The following is a 21,722-nucleotide window of genomic DNA, read 5'->3' as shown; positions in this document are numbered from 1 at the left end:
CATGAGCTTGAGAGCTTCTGGTTTTTGTTCTGCATGACTTCCTGGGTTCCTTAATCAGCTCTACTGTTTGTACTTTAGCTCTGACAACCGAGGTGAAATTGTGGAAGCATATTACTATTGCAAACCTGTATGCAAGTTATTAGTTTCAACTCTAAGTTTTTCTAAAGCACAATTTAAGCGTAACCGTACATTGCTGTGCAAATGTATTAAGACATCTCTTACGTTTTTTGGTTGCCAGACCATAACATGTTTTCAGCCTTTTTAGTCAATTTTTGAAGTATAAATGCTAAATAGGTTCTCCGTTTAGAAGTCACACCATGGGGAATGGGGCAGGCAATTAACTCTATAAATATAAACACATGTACCACACGTTATTTCTTATTCTATATCATCTAGATCTTAAATGAAACGCCCAACTTTTCCAGAATAAGGAAGACTGACTGTCTTCCAGAAAGCCCGGAAAAGATTTGATGAACACCATTTTAGAAAAATTATTCAAAAGTCTGGCTTCTCAGAAACAAAGTATGAAGAAATCAGGGGTGGTTTAAACTTTAGCACAGCACTCATTCTGAGAGACGATTCATTCGCTATTTTGAAACATCCGGTTCTAAAGCTTTTCTTACAATTAATATGTTCAGTTTTACTTTTTGGGATTGAGCATTGACCTCCAGCAATACTTGGAAGTATTGAGAAATCAAAGTTAATTACAGATCAACGTGTATCAACTTAAGACCTTAATCAAGGTCACCACAACACAGCAGAAAGTAAACATTTACATAAAACAGGTATAAAGAAAAATACTACTCAAGACCACCAATTGCCAGCTTGATAAAAGGCCTTTTGGACTAGTTTTAACTTTTTATTTTAAGTTTGATTTAACTATTAAGGAAAATAACACTTTATTATCTTTATCTTTGAAATTATCTTTCAAAGACTTAAGGAAAAAAATAAAAGAGCAGAATAAAACATAAAATACTTCAGATTTCAAATAAAAGAAACATCCCTGTCTGTTATCAAATAGTAATTTCTTCCAAACCAACCCATTTGCAGCCAAAGATAAAGTCCAAAACCAACTAATGGGCCTTATCACAGCTATTGACTTCTGGTCTTTGTGTCAGTGCGTAATCGTCCCGGCTCACTGAACATCCCAGCTTCTCTCACAACAGGACATGAGTAAGTGATGAAGCACGCCCATGTGTTATCTTCAGCACTGGAAGTACACATGTGGTGGCAGCGCCTCTTTGGTCGCTACGCGGAGACAGAGCATCGATCCTCGAAAGCAGATTATGGCAAAGACCACACCAGATGATATATCACAAGTGTTGTGTGGGTGTGTGGTGTGATTGGTTTACAGGGAGGAAGACAAAGAGAGGCAAGATACTGAAAAACTGAAGTGGATAAAATGTGTGAAACCACATAGGACTCAGGTTTAGGAGTTAGCTCTATGTTCAAGTTTGCACTTCATTTTGAGAGATGAAACGAGACAAAACTGAGTGTTTGTATGTGTGTGTGATGTGGAGCGGTAAGGGCACTGCATCAATTACAGCATCTGTGCCAGCAGGTCCCTGACACCTACTCGTCTTCATCCTCTTACACACAGTGGGAGGTCTCTCTCTGATACCGCGCTTCCTCTAAACCAGCACCAGCTTTGTCTTCATAAAGAGCCGATCAATACACACATACCCATGAAACCATCTGTGTGCTCGATGTGAACTACACCATAGAAACAAAAGTGCAGACCTTTTTTCATTTTACTGCTGCACGGAAGTGTCTGAGCAGGGTTAAGACTGTAAGAAACTGTTACAATTATGCCATTGCTGTAATGTTCTTTAACTTGTCCACCTCCATAGAACACTTAGTTGGCCAAACATATTGTCTTGGAAAGGAATCAGAAGTTTTTATGATACAAGGAGGAACCAAGGCTTCACACAAGTGTACTGACTTAGTAGCTTGTCATTTTTTTTTACCTGTGCATCGAGGTGCATCAGACTTCATGCAGCTGTTAATAACCACGTGCCTTGGCATCTAACTCATAAATAAATCCAGCCCAAACTGTGACCAACAGATCAATACCTCTAATTTCTTCATCTTTCTCTCCATGGCCTGCCGGTCCAGTGGTTCAGAGTGATCAGTCAGCGTTGTGAAGCTTTTCTGAGTCAAGCCAAGCCACTCGCTGAATGACATGCAGAGGTTTTCTGCCTCTTCCATGCTCCTCAGCTCCTCCTGCAGCTGCTTGATTGTATCCTGAAATCGAACAGGATCAAAGGTTAGAAGATAGTTTTTCCAAAATAAGATCATTAAGATTTAACATATAGGATTTAACACAACACATTTAACTGGCATTTTATGTAGAGTGAAGGGAAAATATGTAGTCTTTCACAAATAACACTATAAAAAGGTAGCCGTGCATTTGTTTTTATACCTTTTTACTCTGATACACCTAAATAAAAGAAGAAGCAGCCATTGGTAACTCTGGGAGAGCAGCAGCTCCTCAGCTCAGGTGGAAGACTCTATGGTGCAATCCATAAATATGACGGCAGAAAGAAAGCCAATAAAAGTCTTGTTTGTAGTTTTCACCAAGCCTAGTTGGCTACAAGCCTTTTTCTCTTTTAGCTGTGGTGGAAAACTAACATTACACATCACATCACGACCCTAAACATACTGTCAGAACTAAAATGGATTGGTTTAGATCAAAGCATATTAAAGTTAGAATACCCCAAAGCTCAGACCTGAATCTGTGGCAAAAATTTAAAATGTGTGTTCACACAGTCTCAAATGTTAAGCTGGTAGAAGCTTTTTCTCCAAAAACCTGCACCTGTAACAGCAGCAAAAGGTGCTTCTACAACTCTGAATCCAAATGTCCAATTTTTTTATTTTTATTAGTAAACAAATCCTGAATACTATGCATCATCTTGCTTCTAATTTACAGTTATCCACTGCTTTGTCTTGGTATATCACATCAAGTCATTAATAAATACATTTAGGTTTGTGGTAGTAAATTTGAGCTGGGAAATGAGACAAAGTTCAAGAAGGTTTAGGTTTTTTTCAGAGCACTGCAGATATGACAGGGTAAGATATTTCAATTATTAGTCTTTTCAGCGTTTGACCTTGGGGAAATGTCCAGGAAACAGGCCACATTTCTTTTTCTTTTAAGATGTGAGATTTTCCCCGACAGTCCAACATCGGTCACTGCGGACCACAATCTCTCTGATCCGCCATCAAAACAGAAAATACCTGCTTTCTCCCTACCTCTTTCATCTATTCAACGTCAATACCTTCACTGCAAAGCAGCGTGGGTTTTCCTTTATATTTTTGAAGCATTATCCACTTGACTGAGGTTTTGAGTCAATAAAACCCCAAGGATAGAGAAAGATTCTGCAGGTTTGACACATTATTCACTCAACTTGCAAATCCTGCAGTGAGGAAGCTCCAATTAGCTATATGTGCTGAGTGTACACCTTTCAGAGCTGAAAGAGGTAACAGCTTCCCACCTCAAGCCCATATGGCCCTTACTTCCTGCAGGATAATTACAGGGATCCACAGGATGAGGAGGTATTACCTGTGAGGCTGTAAGTAAATGCATGCCAAAGTTAATTTTAACAGTAAGAGAAGATAAGTGTGGCGTATAGCATTGAGTGGGAGTAAAGGTAGACAAACAAGCACATACATTCAGAAGTGTTACTGACAATGTAAAACAAAATAGTAATAAAAAAACAATGCAGCACAAAGAAATCTTTTCCACTCCTGATTCAGGGTGTGAGATTGCGGTTTGCAGCATTTAATCACAACTTTAGTCCCTGACCAGGAGAGCCCCATTGATTTTCCCTTAACCCCCCTAGAGTGAGAGACAAATTGAGAGGCCAGATCTGAGCATATAGAGCAAAACAAGCTGGGTTCGCAGAGGTAAGTCCCAATGCTCCTTCAGCAGGGTGTTACAGAAACACAAGCCCAAACTGGAGTGGATTTCATGGTGAGAGAGAGCACAACCATGTGTGAAAAGGCCCACTGTGGGCAGAGAGTATGCAGCCGTTGAGATGGGTTTCAGACAATAACAAATGCATTTAAAAAATCTACGACAGGAAATTTATATTACTTGCTAAAGCTGTTGCCTTTGAATCCGTCTGATTAAAACAGGCACATATATTAGGCTTGTCATAAAAAAAAAAAAAAACCCTAAACCATTTCGTTACTGCAGGGATACAAATTAAGAATGACATACAACATACTTTACTTTTCATCAGAGATTAACATTACCCTACAGCATTGATGGTAGTAACCAACAATTTTAACAACACCAGCACAGATTTAGAACTGCAAAAACTGATCTTACTGTGCAAAATTTGTAGTATTTTCACAGCCTTCCTCAGCATTATTGCCTATACTATCCACCTGTTTAACAGCACAGAGTACCTATCCTCTGATGGTCACTTCCAGCAGGATAACGCACCATATCACAAACCTTAAAGAATTTCAAGTTGGTTTCTTGAACATGATAATAATGTTAACAGTCACCAGATCTCAGTCCAACAGAGCACCTTCAGGGTGTGATGGAATGGGACACTCACCTCTTGGACATTTTGTTCAATCCAAGTTATGTAGAATCAAGATCGTTTTGTATAAAAAACGTGTCAATGTCTATACTAGCACTTAACAAATAATTTAGACTATTTAAGATTTTTGGCAATCAATATTTGCTTTGTGTATATTGTATTTCACCAGGAAATTCAGTAAATATGTCATCCAGAATATGTATGAATATTTACACATCAAAGTTTTCAATATATAATGAGTATGGTGGCCAGCAAATAATGAAATAACATCACTGGAAAAAAGAAAAAAACAAAAAACACTGGAGAGAAACTGAAAAGGCAGGTTATATGTGAATAAGGTTGAAATAAATAATAAGCAACAAAAACTAAAAATCATAAAGTAAATTATTTCAAAATCTGTGTATAAAAAACAAAAAGAAGGCTCAAAACCTTTGTTTCAAAACATGCAGGAGCTTAGAAACTCAACAGAATACAGTTATGATTCATGGCATAATGAACATCAGACATCTGAGAAGATCCAACCTGGATGCTGAGCAGAAGGGAGTGGTAGCGGGTGGTCAGCTGGGTGGCAGTAACACTGATACGACTACTGATGTAGGTTTCCTCCAGAACCTGCTGGGCCAGAGATGAGAGGCCATCTACTTCTCCCTGCCGTGCGAGCACCGCATCGAGATACCCCTGATAACAAGGATAGAGGTAAACAAACCATACTCATTAAAATGTATTGAAATCCTGTCAGAATCTGTTAATTAATTGCCAGTTAGGTTTCAGAGGCAAAAGAGCATAAATAAAGCCAAAAAATAAAATTAAAACAGCAGATATGTTCAGGTTTTCTTGTTGGTCCTTTTAACACAAAGAAAATATCGAAGTTGTTAGACATTTTGATAAAGACAAGAACAATTTCCCAGGAGAGGAGACCAAGTAGAGGAATACTGTAGTTTTACTTGGAATGTAAATAAGTGATGTGTTTCAGTGCAAAGTGGCAGATGCTTCATTGCTTTCTCTCTGACAGGAAAAGAAACTTTGGCGTTTACACTCAAGTGAATGCACTGTGAGCGAGTAAATTGGGAGTCAAGTTGATGTGGCTGTCAGTCAAACAGCAAATCTGAAACAAAACAACTCAAAAAATGTTTAGAGATTCATTTAAAGCTAATAAAATCTATATATAGTCTTATTGAATATGTTTTTCCTACTGTGCCTGAAGTATCCATACTTAGAATATTTTATTAGAATTTATTGAACAACAAAGTAGTCCATAACTGTGAAGTTTAAATTTGTTTTTACAAATAAAAGGTCAAAAAGAGGGGTGGGTATTTTTACTGAGCACCCTTAACTGTGATGCCCCCAGAATAAAAGCCAGCACCAACAATTGCCTTAATAAGTCTCCAAATTAGTTAATAAAGTTTATGCGTAAAAGCTCTCTTTTGCAAGGCACTGTATATGCAGCCACAGTTTTACTTGTGTAATTCATCCAAAAAAATAAAATAAAGTGTGAAGCGGCTGGGATGAAGATCAGTTCCTCCAAGTCCGAGGCCATGGTACTCGACCGGAAAAGGGTGGCTTGTCCTCTTCAGGTTGGAGGGGAGTTCCTGCCTCAAGTGGAGGAGTTTAAGTATCTCGGGGTCTTGTTCACGAGTGAGGGAAGAATGGAGCGGGAGATCGACAGACGGATCGGTGCGGCTGCCGCAGTAATGGGGGCGCTGTGCCGGTCCGTTGTGGTGAAGAGAGAGCTGAGCCGAAAAGCAAAGCTCTCAATTTACTGGTCGGTCTACATTCCTACCCTCACCTATGGCCATGAACTTTGGGTCTTGACCGAAAGAACGAGATCCCGGATACAAGCGGCTGAAATGATCTTCCTCCGTAGGGTGGCCAGGCACTCCCTTAGAGATAGGGTGAGGAGCTCAGCCATCCGGGAGGGGCTCGGAGTAGAGCCGCTGCTCCTCCACATCGAGAGGAGCCAGTTGAGGTGGCTCGGGCATCTATACAGGATGCCTCCTGGACGCCTTCCTTGGGAGGTGTTCCAGGCAGGTCCCACCGGGAGGAGGCCCAGTGGACGGCCCAGGACACGCTGGAGGGACTATGTCTCTCGGCTGGCCTGGGAACGCCTTGGGATCCCCCTGGAGGAACTGGAAGAGGTGTCTGGGGAGAGGGACGTCTGGGCATCTCTGCTGAGTCTGCTTCCCCCACGACCCGGTCCCGGATAAGCAGAAGACGACGAGTACGAGTATATATATATACACTGCTCAAAAAAATAAAGGGAACACTCAAATAACACATCGTAGATCTGAATGAATGAAATATTCTCATTGAATACTTTGTTCTGTAAAAAGTTGAATGTACTGACAACAAAATCACACAAAAATCATCAATGGAAATCAAATTTATTAACCAGTGGATGGAGCGAGACATGATGTCCCAGATGTGCTCAATCGGATTCAGGTCAACATATGGTCTCACAAGGGATCTGAGGATCTCATCTCGGAACCTAATGGCAGTCAGGCTACCTCTAGCGAGCACATGGAGGGCCATGCGCCCCTCCAAAGAAATGCCACACCATTACTGACCCACTGCCAAACCAGTCATGCTGAAGGATGTTGCAGGCAGAAGATCGCTCTCCACGGTGTCTCCAGACTCTGTCACGTCTGTCACATGTGCTCAGTGTGAACCTGCTTTCATCTGTGAAGAGAACAGGGCGCCAGTGGCGAATTTGCCAATCCTGGTGTTCTCTGGCAAATGCCAAGCGTCCTGCACGGTGTTGGGCTGTGAGCACAACCCCCATTTGTGGACGTTGGGCCCTCATACCATCCTCATGGAGTCGGTTTCTAACCGTTTGTGCAGACACATGCACATTTGTGGACTGCTGGAGGTCATCTTGCAGGGCTCTGGCAGTGCTCCTCCTGTTCCTCCTTTCACAAAGGTGGCGGTAGCGGTCCTGCTGCTGGGTTGTTGCCCTCCTACGGCCTCCTCCACGTCTCCTGGTGTACTGGCCTGTCTCCTGGTAGCGCCTCCAGGCTCTGGACACTACGCTGACAGACACAGCAAACCTTCTTGCCACAGCTCGCATTGATGTTCCATCCTGGATTAGCTGCACTACCTGAGCCACTTGTGTGGGTTGTAGAGTCCGTCTCATGTTACCATGAGTGTGAAAGCACCACCAACATTCAAAAGTGACCAAAACATCAGCCAGAAAGCATCGGTACTGAGAAGTGGTCTGTGGTCCCCACCTGCAGAACCACTCCTTTATTGAGTGTCTTGCTAATCGCCAAAGATTTCCCCCTGTTGTCTATTTCATTTGCACAACATCATGTGAAATTGATTGTCAATCAGTGTTGCTTCCTAAGTGGACAGTTTGATTTCACAGAGGTTTGATTCAATTGGAGTTATATTGTGTTGTTTTAGTGTTCTCTTTATTTTTTTGAGCAGTGTGTATATATATATATATATATATGTATCTAATAATTCCCCAATAAGCAGCAATGTCCTCTTATGATTTGCAGAATTTGGCAGCTAAAAATCTTGAGCTGATATCATTTCTCTGACCTGGAGTTTCTTAAGCTGACTCTGCTTGGTGTTTCTGTCCGACCTCCGGTTGCTTCTGATGCTAGCCATCTTCTCAGTGTCCTCCAGCCACTGAGCTAGGTTCAGGAACCTGTGACCCATCTGCCTCAGTCTCGTTAGCATAGAGTGCAGCTGGGCCTGAGTCTCCTCCAGGCGGCTCTGGTAGGAGGCCCACTCTCGTTTTGCGGTGTCCAGAGCTCGGTCCTCAATCTGAGGGGCGCCCCAGGGGATAACTCTTTCTCTGCTACTCAGCACCAAAGCCAACAAAGTGTGGCCCTTTGAGCAGCTTTCCTGTAGGCTCTATAACGCAAATATAAGACAGGAACAAATAAACTTTAAGGTGAATTTTTCAGGTTGATGTTTTTAAAACTCACACAAAGAATAATTTTCTCACTGTGTGCGCGTTAACACACTCAATGTATGACTACCTGTAGCTGCTGCAGTGTTTTTTCAATTGTGTCCACATTTCCCTCTGGATGAGACAACAAAGCCAGAGATGCCTGTTCCTGCTCCAGCCAGTCCTCAAACACATGTAGTCCTCGTTGATATTCCTGATGGACCATGACCAGCTCCTTGGCCTTACTAACAGCATTCTGTAAGGTCACAGAAGATACAAAACACATTAATGTAATATCACATTTTCCTACTCCAATCTTAGGGGTTTGTCAGGCACAACATATTTGAAATCTCTTGTTTTTAACACAAATGGGGAAAACAAAATCTACGTTACAAGTGCAAGTTTGAAAGAGTTTATAAAGCAGAAATAAGCAGTAGTTATTAAAATATTCTTAGAGGAGAAATCCAACCTGGTGTGTGTGGTAGGTACCTTAGCCTTTTCTTTCAGGATGTTGTATCTACACTGCAGCTGCTGCACCTCCTGCTGGGTTGCGTAATGTTCTGCCATGTTGGAGCCTTTTGTGGCAATGGTCTCTAGAGGACTGTTATGACTCAAAGCCTCCTCGTAAAGAAGCTAAAGTATAAATACACACAAGAGAGGCAATCATTCAAACACTGCATTTAAAATTTTTTGAGTATATAAACAAAAAGTGAAGAATTTTATGGCAGATACTAGATAAACAGTACAGTGCCTTTAAAAGGTATTCATACTCCTTAGACTTTTCCATATTTCGTCATGCTACACCCACACATTTTAATGTATTTTATTGTTGTCTGGTGTTATAGACCAATACGACACAGAATTGGAGAAGTGTATGGAAAACGATAAAGGGTTATAAAATGTTTTACAAATAAAAATCTAAAAAGTACGAATACAGCCCCTTTCCTAAACTTCACTGCTTTTACAACTGGGGTTGTAAAAGGCCTTGGGGTACGTCTCTATCAGCTTTGCACATCTAGTCAAGTCTTTTGCAGCCTTTCTACAGGTTTCTTATGGGATTGCCCTGTATTTAGCACCATCCATTCTTCCATCAAATCTAAATGGCAACCATTTCCCGGTTGAAGAGAAGCAGCCCCTCAGCATGATGCTGCAACCATAAAATTACAGGTAGAAATATTTACTAATTAGGCAACTGGACTTTATTTAGAGGTTTCAGTTTATTGTAAACCATGTTTATTTATACTTTCATGTTAGAATAATGCACTACTTTGTGTTTGTCTGTAACATAAAATACAAAGAACAGTTTTTAAAACATCTGCTCATAGCATGACAAATTTGATACAAATTCAAGCAAAAGGAATATTTTTAGTAAAGGTTCTGTTCGTTAACACGTTGTTTCTCAGAAAACCTTGATCTAAAAAACTGTTTGGATTCTTTTAGGTTTCTGTTTGCATAAATTACCTTTGTCTTTCCCAGGTTAGCGGTTTTGTCTCTCATCTCCGAGTACTGTCTGTCTGAGCAGCTCAGTGTTTCTTCCACTCGATCCATCCACTGAACAAACTGCTCCACATCTTCCTGGTAGCTGGTCCACTGTGACAGAGATCCTTCCAGCTGACTGTAAGCATTAACACAGTGATATGGACACAGATTAAACCAACAAGTATGAGTAAGAACATACAGGAACACAAGGAACTGGTCTTTGCTTACCTTTTACACTGAATTGAGGCAGAAAGCAATGAGTCCCACGAGTCCTTGAGGTCTTGGATCTGTTTACGGATTACTGGGACCCCCTCAGCTGAAGTATTCCTTTGGACCGCCTCTCCCCGGGTCAAGAGCATTTTTAGCTGGATTTCCCGCTCCTGAAGGGCTGCAAGTAATGCCTGCAGACAAAGAACAAGGAGATGCAAAATAACCCACAAAAGTGTAAAATATTAAAATTTTATGCTGCAGCACTATAGTTTGGTGAGATATCATTAAGAGTTTTTAACAACAAAATGCTGATTTAGCATTTTAAGATTTTAAGAACAGTCTTTTATAAGCCTATTTATTTACTAACTCTGCAAAATTAAAAATGTTTAAATGCATTTTACTTCCAAATAGTAGTTTAAAAATGGTCACAGATCTATTAGTTCTCTCTCCACAAATGTGCTGCAGAAGTGGGAGACATTTATCCATCCTGCCCCATCTTACTTCCAGCTGTAACATGCGGTCCTCCAGTACACTCTTGTCCGTAGTTGTGGAAGTGCACGTGCTTATGACCCTCTGTGCCTCACACACCCAGTCCTGAAGCTCTTTAAGCCCCTGGGAGAAGAGCTGGTGCTCCCCAACTATGCGTTCAATCCTGGAGGCTTTATCCTGCAGATATGAGATTGCAACAATGTAAACACACTCTTCAAACCCTATATAGGCTCTACCAGATCAGAGAATTACAGTCTGTGCACAATCAACTGTCTTCATCTTGTTCTGTTTGTATTTGAAATCAGCCTTGTTTTCGCTAAGAGTTGTCTCCAGAGACTCGCTCGTTCACCCATCGTACAGCAAAAATCTATGTTTGCAGTCAACTGTTGTATATTTTGAACATCCAAGAAACTGGAGAATAGGCAAATTGAAGGCTGTAATTATTTGTAGCACAGTTAAATCACCAAATTTCTGCTTCCAATGTCTGGCAGGAAAGAAGACCTAAAAATAGTACTTCATTGCAGCCAGTAAAGTAAATAAAACCTATTCATCAGTGCAGGGGTGCTCTCATGGTTGTAGAGTAAGTGGTCTTTGGTCAGTGTTATGTTTGTAGTTCAATACATCAAATAAATCGTAAGAGTCTGGCCGATGTAATGAAAGCTTCAAAAAGGTCAGCTTCAAAGCAGTAGCACATTACAGCGCTGGCATTGTAACAGTAGATTGGTGAATAAAGGTGAACTATAGAGCACAGGTGTTTTTATGTTAATGAGGTTGCAACCTCCAAGGCCTTTAGAAGGTTAGACAGATTCATGTGCTCAGGTAAATTACTTTAGATACCATTTATTTGTAGAGATGCACCAAAAAATCAAATTTTGACTTAAAACAGTCGATTTTCACCCTTGACTCTGGCTGGCTGGAAACTCAAAACTCTACTTGTTGCAATCAGTGAACGTATCATATTAGCTATTTTCAGGATCAGTGAGATGTTTAAAAATTAAGTCAGAGGAAGCTCTTTCTCACACACAGTGTGATGTCACCCTACTTCCTAAAAAATATTTCATGGCCACTTAAGGCAGGAAGACAAGAAAAAAAAAATCAATACTATTTTAATATCCTTTTTTATTACAGTTATAAAAGAAAAATCAGAATAAACCAAAGTTGGTATCGACAGGACAAAGGTTTACAAACTCAAATTTAGCCAACAACTTGTAATCGGTGCTTCTCTAATGTTTAACAAGGTTTTCACCAGACATGCATTGATAATATCAATTTATGACTAATGCATAGCTAAGGAACAATACATGACAGTTAAGACCGGGAAAAGCATGCCTTGACAGACAGCTGTACAGTTCCCACTAGCAGTGCATGAATGATGCAGAGCTGTTGCATTTCTCTGACAGAAGCATGAGTAAGAAAGATGCAGGGAAGCAGTGTTACCTTGGTTAGGTTGCTGAGGGAAAGGTACTGCGCTGACAGCTGAGATACTCTGTGCACGAAGCCCTTGCCAGCTGCTTGTCCCTCCCAGAGATGATGAGCTTTATCTCTCAGCTTGCCCAGCTTTACCTCTTGACTGGCCATCTCCTCCAGCACAGACTTTGGAGCACAATGGGGAGGGGGGTAAAACAAAGATGGAGCAACGCGATGTTAGTAATGCAAGTTTAAAAGTGACAGACTGGAAAGGATAGTCAATTGTAAGCAATATTATAATGAAAAATGACAAAAAATGTGATTTTATGACAGAAACATGAGGTGCAGAGTAGATATGCAGGGTTGAGTGAAAATAAAATCAACACCTCAAAGAAGATAGAGCATCACAATGCAAACATCAGCATATTTTCCTCCAGATGTTCGCGTTCAAATAAATTTTGTGATCCACTTGGACATGGCAGTGCAGAGAAGGGAAATAATATGAACGTGGGGGGTATAGTAGCGACATGATAAAGAGGATTCTACCAACACAGGTACAAACGCTGAAGCCTCCAAGTATTGTACTGTATTGTACTTCAGGTGCTTCAAGAAGGGCAGAAATGTAATTACTGCCAGGGACACACAAAAGGCAATGATAGGAATTGCAACAGCGGCAGCAGAACAAATACAAAAATAGCCACAATGATAAGCACAGAGCTTTGAGATGGGCTTGATATTTTTTTCTATGTTGTCAGTTTTATCTCTTTGATGCTCCATGCCTCTTTTCTATCCTGTCAGACACTGTTATCGCTTCTAGAAAAAAGGGCTTTTTAGCCACGCAGCACTTCAGCTCTGACAGAAAGGAGAATTAATTAGATTTTTGGACTACTCCTCTGACTATTGTGTCAAGATGCGGCTCTATTTTGATTCACCAGTGCTCAACAAATGTAATTAGGTCCTTCTCTACTCCCCAAGGATTTCAAATTGGTACTTTAGGGATTCATATCTAATGGAGAGGTAACCATTTATTATCCTACTTAATATTCACTTTGTGTTGTAATGACAAGGTTTGCTTAAATGAAAATGGGAAATGAGAAAATACTAGTGATAGCAGCTAGAAAGAGAAAAATAAACAGCTCCCTTTTGGTGTAACACATGCCATCAAGATATACACAATTAATTGTTGCAGGAGTGACCATAAAATGATGCAAAACAAACATATGGCCTCATGAATACACAGAATGATTAGAACGTTAATGTTATTTTATGTAACATCTCAAGAGCACTATTCATGCCAGTGTGTCAAAATGACTTTGGGTTATAAAATACCTTCAGTTTGCTGAGCTCCTGTTTCTTGGTTGGCAGGTCGTGTAGTCGGGCGCTGCTCTCCTGGACTCTGGACTCTGTGCTGTTGAGCCAGTCCTGAAGGGGCTCTGCACTGGCTTCAAACTCTGTCATCTGGGACTGAAGGTTCTGGAAATGTAACATAAAAAGAAACACGACTCACTACACTGGCAAAATACAAGATTTATTCATTATACTCTGAAGTCAAATCTGCAGATCAGATCCATTTTGGCAAAAATGTTTATGGAATTTTAATGTGATAGATCAACACAGTGGTGCATAACTGTGAGGTTGAAGGAAAAAGATACATGCTTTTCAAAATCTTTTGGAAATAAAACTGGAACAATCTGCATTTGCATTTAGTACCTTTTAATCTATTACTTTTTTCCAATAAAACACAGTGGACCAAAGTGCCTTTCTTCGAAGGTCTCGAAGGTTTGTTAGAGAACATTATTGAACAAACAGCATCATGAAGACCAAGAAACACAGCAGACAGGTTTGATATGAAGGTGTGGAGATGTTTAAAGCAGAGTTAAGTTGTAAAACAATTTACAACAAGATTTGAACATCTATCAGAGTAAATCCACATCTTAAACTAAAAAGAGTTTTGAACAACTGGAAATTTACCAAGAAATGACTGACCAGATAACTGACAGTCTACTTTGGCAACTGACAGTTTTCTTCAGCAGGTACAGAGTTGATGGAACTCAGCTAAATACATGGAAGTCCTCGAAAATAGGCTGCCAGAGGCTACAAGAGACTTAAGACTAGGGCAGAGGTTCATGTTCCAGCAGCCCTAAATATACAGACCGGAGCTATACGGGAATGGTTTGGATCAAAGCATATCAATGGGTTGGAATGGCCCAGTCAAAGTCCAGAGCTAAATTCAATTGGGAATCTCTGGCACAACTTAAAATTGCCGTTGACAGACTTTCTGAATCCAATCTGACTGAGCTTGAGTTTTTTTTGTAAAGAAGAATAGGCAAACATTTCAGTCTTCAAATGTGCAAAGCTGGTAGAGACAAACCCCCAAACACTTGCAGCTGTACTTGCAGTAAGGTGGTTATACAATGCACTGATTAAAGGGGGCTAAATACAAATGCAAACAACAATTTTCAGATTTGTATTGTAAATAATCACTTCACAATGATGTGCTATTTGTGATGGTATTTCACATAAAATCCTAATAAAACACACTGAGGGTCATGGCTGTAATATGACAAAATATGTAAAGGTTCAGTGGGAAAAAGAACTTTCTGAAGGCACCATATAAAGACTCTAGTATAAAATATTTTAGCCTTGGTAAAAATACTAAAATCAGTCAATTCACAAAAATCTGAATTAGTAGATCTTCTGGAACTTGGTGAATGGACACAGAAATAAATTACACTGATAATCTGTGTTCATTTCTATTAAGTTAAGCAACAGGGGTCTAAATAAAACCAACCTTGAGAGCATCTTCCCTCATTTGCAGGTTATTCATCAGGCTCCTCCAGTCCTCCCGGGCATTTGCCACCTTGGCCTTGATTCCCTCCACTCTATCTTTGGACAAGACGGCCATCAGGAGCTCCCCGCTGGCCCCTACTGTACTCAGTCTGGCCTGGCCGTTCTCCCTGTCACTCAAGAACTCCTGAAGAGATGCACAAACAAAGACAAAGGAGCTGTCACTATTTACACAAAAGGAGGAGGGTGTGTAAGTGAGAGAGGAGTATGAACTCCATGATAACTTATGCTGCTCCTTATTGTATGTGATTATTTACTGGTATGTCTTGCAAATCTTTATTTGGAATTTAGGGGGATTCTTTACCAATTCTCCTTGCATAAGCACAGGGATGCTATCAGAGACAAGGAAAGTCAGTGAACCTGAAACATGTTGGTTTCTTACATAGCTACCCACTGACAATGTACACGCGTACAAAGGCACACACGCAGCCTCCGCACCCACCCCTCCCTCAGAGCTGAGCTGATGACAGTAGCACAGCAGGGACCACTCCACCATCTGTGCAGTCAGCACATCGCTTACAGAGACTACAGCTCCAGCCTCTTCAAACACGAGCTCGAAAGTCTTTATCTCTTCATTGCTTTTCTTTGTTTTGTCTGTGTGCTCGACATTCATTCACCGTCTCCACACTTACCACCATTCTCAGCCAGCTAGTGTAACTGTACAACACCAATTAAGCATGACACAGTGGATGCCCTCGCCCCTCCCACGCCAGCTCTCCTGGAGGTCAGCCATGTGGAAACATTGTTCCACATTCCTCACCAAGTCAATAATAAATAAAACATGATTGATTCAGTATTCCTCTACCCTCCATATTCTTCCTTTAAGATGTTTATGCACCAAAATCCTCCTAAGTACTTATTTAAATATCTAGGGCAAAAGTAATCTTTTAAAGGCAACCCGTTGCTGTGTTGACAGTCTGGGCTTACTGTTTCCTGTGACCACGTGCCTCCTAATTAAATAACCCATGAATCACAACCACTCGCTAACCAAATCCAAAATATCTCCGGGGGTAAAATTGAGCCCTTACTATCTTCAAACAAGAGCTCAAAAATAATAGAAAATCCACTTCTTTGATGCTTTTATAGTAGCGGATGTCGTCAGGCAACTGAGTGGTAATTAATTGTCAGGTTGCAGGGATGTGGAGGCGTCCCTTAACTGATAAGCACCTGAGTCTTAGCCAGAACCATGGTGGGCACTAAAAAGGCTACTAGACATGCCAAAATCTCACAGAAAGACAAAAATAAAATTACAATGGCAAAGACACTTGCTGTGAAGCCTTCCTTCATCTCTTTTTAGAGCATTTGCCCATTTCTAACTAATTTCAGCTAATGCAAGTCCCACAAGTTCAAGAACCCACAAGAGGCTTTTCTGAACTAAGCATATTCAAATAGTCATCCCCATGAGAAAGCTTCTATTGAAAGTGGATTAATTACACATTTATTACATCATTTTCCTTTTCTTTGTAGATGTTAAACTGCCAACTCTACTAGATAAAAGTAAAAGACAGCTCTAGCTTGTAGCTAGCAGCAATGCATTTACAATGTTGTCAAAGTTTTGATCTTCTCTAAGGATCAGAGAAAAATACTAAGAGCTTGTTAATTTAATGCAGCCAGACACAAAAATGTTTGGTTGACTTGAAGATCAACAAATATTGACTGAAACCATCACTGCTACACTCAAGCTGATTGCAAGCTCTTAGAAATGATCCCAGATGGTAAAATTCAATTTTAGCTTTAAGATGTGAAGCTGTGAATCAGAGTATTCTCTGTCCTGCAACCTGCCAGCCTTAAACAGGTTATTGAATATTTAAATGATCTAAGATGCATTATTCATTTCAAATAAGTAGCAACAGCCTCCTTCTGTCCGGATTATGATTAACTGTTTTCTATTTTGTTTTTCTGTATCTAGGATGTAAAACTAACTTATTTCATGCAAAAAACACAGACAACAGAATCAAAGCAACAATAAGTAAATGCTCGGATTGAAGCATTGCATGTGTATTTTGTATGCAAGATGGCAAACAAAGTACCCAGAATCACACAGAATTGCTGCAATATTTCCTTATTTGCTTACTTGGATTCTCTGCAAAGCAGTGGAGACCTCTATGACAGTCTGTGGCACATCAAAGCATTTGGCGGTACTGATTTTGGCATTGACCAGCCACTGTTGGAAGTCTCTCAGCGCTGCACGAAACCTCTGCTCCAACAGGCGCTCCTTATTGTGACACTCTCTGGATGCACGGAGACTGAGACTAACAAGAAGGAGGAGAGAAATGATGGTTAATATCTCGCTCACAGGCTCCAATTTCCATGAGAAACAAATTTTAAAAACAAAAAAAAGAAGCTAAACTCTGAGAACTCGCTGTTTACCTCCCACATGTCCATCAACAGAAAGACGACATGCATACCTTTCATATTAGTCAAACATTATAGAGGACAAGCATGCGATTGGTTATGAGAAACGTCCAGGTGGAGAAATGGCAAAGTGGGTGAAGTGGAATGAACGAGCACTGGGGCAAGGAGGGAAGATTGGGGGATGGTGGAAAAGGGGCACCACATGGGAGGGGGTTGAGAGGCAACATATGACAGGGGCAAGAGTTCACAGGGGTGACATGATGGGGAGAACGAGGCATGACAGCCTGCTTCTGTAAGAAAAAGTGTGAGATGGAGGAGGATACGCTGAGAGGTGAGAAAATAGAACTTACAACAGCTTGAGGGTTTTTTTCAGTCCATTGTTCATTTGTTACCATAACACTACAGACCAATAACAACACCTTAAATCTGATGCACAAAAAACGTTTTTGTAAATAAACAATTTGAACTAAATGGCCGAGGTTTTTAAGAAAGAGTTAAGGATTTAGATATGATCAGTGAACCATTGTGCTTTAATGTCCAACTAGTTCTAATCGTTCTGTTAATTCCTGTGTAAAAGTATCTAAATCTTGAGGGTGTGTTTACCCCAATTGTTTTTTACATTAAAATTACCAAATAAAAGAGACTTTTCTGTTTCAAGTAGTAAAAACTTATTATTAGAGGAAACATCATTAAAAGTTATCTGAGTAACAGGCAAGACATTGTGAAGAAACACAGAGCACTATTCAGAATAATTTGCAACATTACATGTGGCATCCTCAATGGGTCAGTCCTGGTCCGATACCTTTAAATGCATAAAGCTTTTCTTTCAAAACAAATGACAAAAATGTTTGGTAAGTGAGACAAATACAGTGTTTGCTTTGATCTATCCATCCATCCTTCCTATATTAATGAGTTCTTAAACATTATGCTGCTGTCACAATGTTTGCTATGTATGTAGGCATGCATAAAAGCATGTTTTACATAGGTCTAGACATGACAAAATTAAGTACAATTTGTGAAATATTATATTCTGTCACATCTATAAAGTATGAGTGTCCCATTTGTTACACCCTTTCTTTTGTGGATGTATATTAGTTGTAAAATCAATGTTTTAATGCTTCAGGACATAGTAACTTGATTTTTCCTTGACATGGTAGCATTTTCATTTTATTTTTCCATCCTTATTGATAGCCAGAAAAAGGTTTTAGAGCTCTATGCACAGCCTGTGAGGGCTCCCAAGCAGTCAAACAATCGGCACATTAACATGCAGTAGGTGAGAGAATCTTTGTAATAAATTGCTCAAGATGCTTTTTTTAAACCATTTTTAGATGGGATCACCTATCTTCACGACATGATTTGATCATTTTCATGTTGCTTTGTTATACATCAGTTGCTTTTCTCCAAGTATTTCTTTTATTTTCCCACTGCCTAGTTGACAAAGTAAACAAATAAAGGCAAGGTTCCTAGATCTTGTATGTAAAGCTGTAAACTTAAAAATAAACCCTGAATCACTTTGTCAAAAATATTTCTTCTTATGACAAGAGCTTTTCTGCATAAACAAGAAAACCTACAAACTAAACAGTTGGACTTATTGGATGGAAAGCTTCTGGTAAATAAATGATCAACAAGCAAGTCTAAATTGTGACTCGTCACTCTTTACTCCTTAGTTTTGTTCTTCTACAATCTAATAAACTGGCTAAAATCAAAACATCTAACAGTTTTCTGAAAATGGTGAAAACAACTATTCCTCTTACAAACAGAAAATAAATCCATTTACATAAACATTAATATCTGAGCGTTGGTGAGACATTTGATCAAAGTAGGTATATAGCATGTATAATTACTCAGTGAAACTAATAGGCAGAAGATGTGTATTCTCAGTTATTCATTTAGAACTAAAGATATTTTTAGAAATTTAATATTGATCAACCACTCACTAACTTGAATGTACAGAGATTTGAACAAGCAAAACAAAACAAAGAAATCCAAGTAAATGTTTTGCACAGCCCTGAACTATTCTTAAGCAATGTACCATATGAGTACCAGGTTATAATCATTAAATTAATATTGTAGCAACGGCAAGCAAAAGAGTGTGCTGCTTCAAAACAGAATCACTGTAATTCACACCTTCTGCAGATTCAAGTGGATTATCAGAGGGAGGGTAGAACGGAAGAGAAGATAAAAGGTGGGCAGCTGTTTAACCAGACACAAGTATCCAAAGGGAGGCATAAAAAACACAAGGCAAAACACCTAAATGGACACCGAGACAACCTTGAGTTTTAATGGTGTGATGAGGGCTTGAAAGGCTAACAGTGGGGATAGCATCTGTGTAGAAGTGGCATTTTTTTATGCTTTGACAGATACAATCTGGCATGTGCTTTGATGAAAATGATGGTAGATTATTCATCCTTTATCTTCTCTCCTTGGACTCTTTCTCTGTCCACTTTTCTTGTCAGAGCTTAATTCAGGACAGGTGCAAAGATTGCACAGGCCAAGTCAGTGTCAGGTTGACAAGCAAGATAATTAAGAAAACCCGCTGCTTTGTCAATCAACACTCCAACAACATTTAATGCAGAAGCATTTCTAACCCTATTTTTGTTATACATGAAAACACCTTAACATTTAATTAAACACCTGGAGTAAAACTAAAAGCACTACTGTGAATGAATTCCTTTCACATAATAGATAGTTCCAATGTATTTTTATGAATAGTGTGTTTTTTGCTTGCACTGTTGGCTCTGCAAACACAGGCACACTTGTGGCTTCAAAGCAGAAAATTAGAGAATGGTTAGAAGACTAAAGCGTTCCTATTCTATTCTGGAAAAAAAAAACACACACAAGTTGCACAAAATGTGACACAAACTGTAAACATAGGTGAACAAGATGATGACATGTACCCTAGCAAACAATGACTCGGCTGACTCTTCATATTTCACCCTTGCCAAACTGAGATAATTTACACATTATTGTGATGACCATATGGACACACTACTTACATACAATCATGAGCATAAAAAGAACTCTGAAGCACAGTCTTTATTTGTGGAAAACAATTTCTGCTATCATTCACCTGCTAAGTTTGACTCAGTGTACATTCAGGTAATTAATTAACGTGGGAACAGTGGATCCAGCAGGATCAGATTTTTTATAATTGGAGATGCAAACAGTAGCATTGCTAGTCGTGGTGCTAATATAGAGAACACAAAAGAGTGCAGCAGCTAAAACCTAATCTGCACCTGTCGTCACTATTTACATACAAGCTACCATTAGCAATGCAGCACAGCTAGCCCATACAGAAAGCTAGAACAGAAGCAGTTTTAAAATTGCATTCAGTCATTGTGTGATGGACATGGGATTGTTGATTTTTGACATGTGGCAACCCTATTGACTGATGAATATTGTAATGAATGTGTTTTCAATGCTTGCAAAGACGAATGAGTGCGATAATAGCTGTGTGTGTACATGTGTGTACATGAAGTGGCCTCTCTTGCCCAAAGGAGAGTAGAATGCACAGAATGCTCTTAGAGATAAAGGTTGAGCAGCAGAACCACCAGCAGTGCACAATTTAGAGCTTACTTGCATTAAACAACAGCATCCTACTTTTTTGCTAAAGTTTGTCCCTCAGATAACAGGAGGGGTTATTTACACATGCACCCTGTACATCCACCAGTAAGAGACTGCTGTGTTTTTGTTATTGATTGATTCTATTACAATATCTCTGTATAAATCTGGGAATACTAGCACACTAACAGCTAACATCCTTCCATCCAGACAAGAAAGCAGTGGGTCTGCTGCGGACATATATCCTGATGCTGGTAATGGAGACATCCACTACGCATCCACCAGTACAACAGTTGATTACCATTGAAACTGAACATGGTATAGTGGACAGACATTACGGAACAAGAAGTAGGCAAGTCACCATGCTGAAAATCAATAGATACAACAGTTACTGCTTACCTCCTAATTACTAATACTCACCCTCCAAACAAAAAATGTTTTCATTTCATTGTGTATATTTCATAAAGAAATGAGAAAATGGCACTTGTTAATGTGAATTTATAGCCACCATAATAAATACGTCCCCAAATTTGTCCTCAGTTCCTGATGATGTTATTAAATGACTAATAAATTAGTTAATATGCATTAATAGTGAAAATTTATAATTGAATAATAAATGTTCCTTAATGAGTGATATGCAACCTGCTATCATAGGACAGTGAAGCGGTGAAAAAATTACCAGGACCTTGACGTAGTCTTGATGTACATACAAAGCTTTTATGTTACTCGGAAAGTTAGAAAATTTGTTAAAAAAACGAGCTTGCTTTCAGCAAACTTAATTGTGTATAAACAAAGAAGAAAGTCAACCCTCTTCAGATACGTTTTCTTAAAAATTAAAGTAGCACAAAAATTATGCTGCAAATGCACCTCAAATAAAGAAGGGGGACTGTGTAAAATATTTTAAAGAATCATTGTTTTTTTTTACTTAA

The 21,722-nt window shown here is 39.6% G+C and overlaps 1 protein-coding gene across 1 annotated transcript in view; it reads right to left on the bottom strand.

Moving 5' to 3' along the window:
• Positions 1 to 21,722, bottom strand: part of LOC124881940 (nesprin-1-like) — a 113,575-nt gene that overhangs the window by 69,192 nt on the left and 22,661 nt on the right. Inside the window, exons 21-32 of the mRNA XM_047387931.1 lie at positions 16,952 to 17,129; positions 14,822 to 15,004; positions 13,360 to 13,503; positions 12,061 to 12,216; positions 10,636 to 10,800; positions 10,153 to 10,325; positions 9,907 to 10,060; positions 8,935 to 9,078; positions 8,537 to 8,701; positions 8,091 to 8,408; positions 5,073 to 5,228; positions 2,074 to 2,244 (exon numbers count right to left, since the gene is read on the bottom strand). Of these exons, the coding sequence (XP_047243887.1) occupies positions 2,074 to 2,244; positions 5,073 to 5,228; positions 8,091 to 8,408; positions 8,537 to 8,701; positions 8,935 to 9,078; positions 9,907 to 10,060; positions 10,153 to 10,325; positions 10,636 to 10,800; positions 12,061 to 12,216; positions 13,360 to 13,503; positions 14,822 to 15,004; positions 16,952 to 17,129 (2,107 nt within the window). The remainder of the gene's footprint in view (positions 1 to 2,073; positions 2,245 to 5,072; positions 5,229 to 8,090; positions 8,409 to 8,536; positions 8,702 to 8,934; positions 9,079 to 9,906; positions 10,061 to 10,152; positions 10,326 to 10,635; positions 10,801 to 12,060; positions 12,217 to 13,359; positions 13,504 to 14,821; positions 15,005 to 16,951; positions 17,130 to 21,722) is intronic.

Source organism: Girardinichthys multiradiatus, chromosome 15 (assembly GCF_021462225.1).
Source record: "Girardinichthys multiradiatus isolate DD_20200921_A chromosome 15, DD_fGirMul_XY1, whole genome shotgun sequence".
Classification (NCBI taxonomy): domain Eukaryota; kingdom Metazoa; phylum Chordata; class Actinopteri; order Cyprinodontiformes; family Goodeidae; genus Girardinichthys; species Girardinichthys multiradiatus.
Note: the sequence above shows the minus strand (reverse complement) of the source record. Positions and strands in the feature narration are given on the sequence as shown.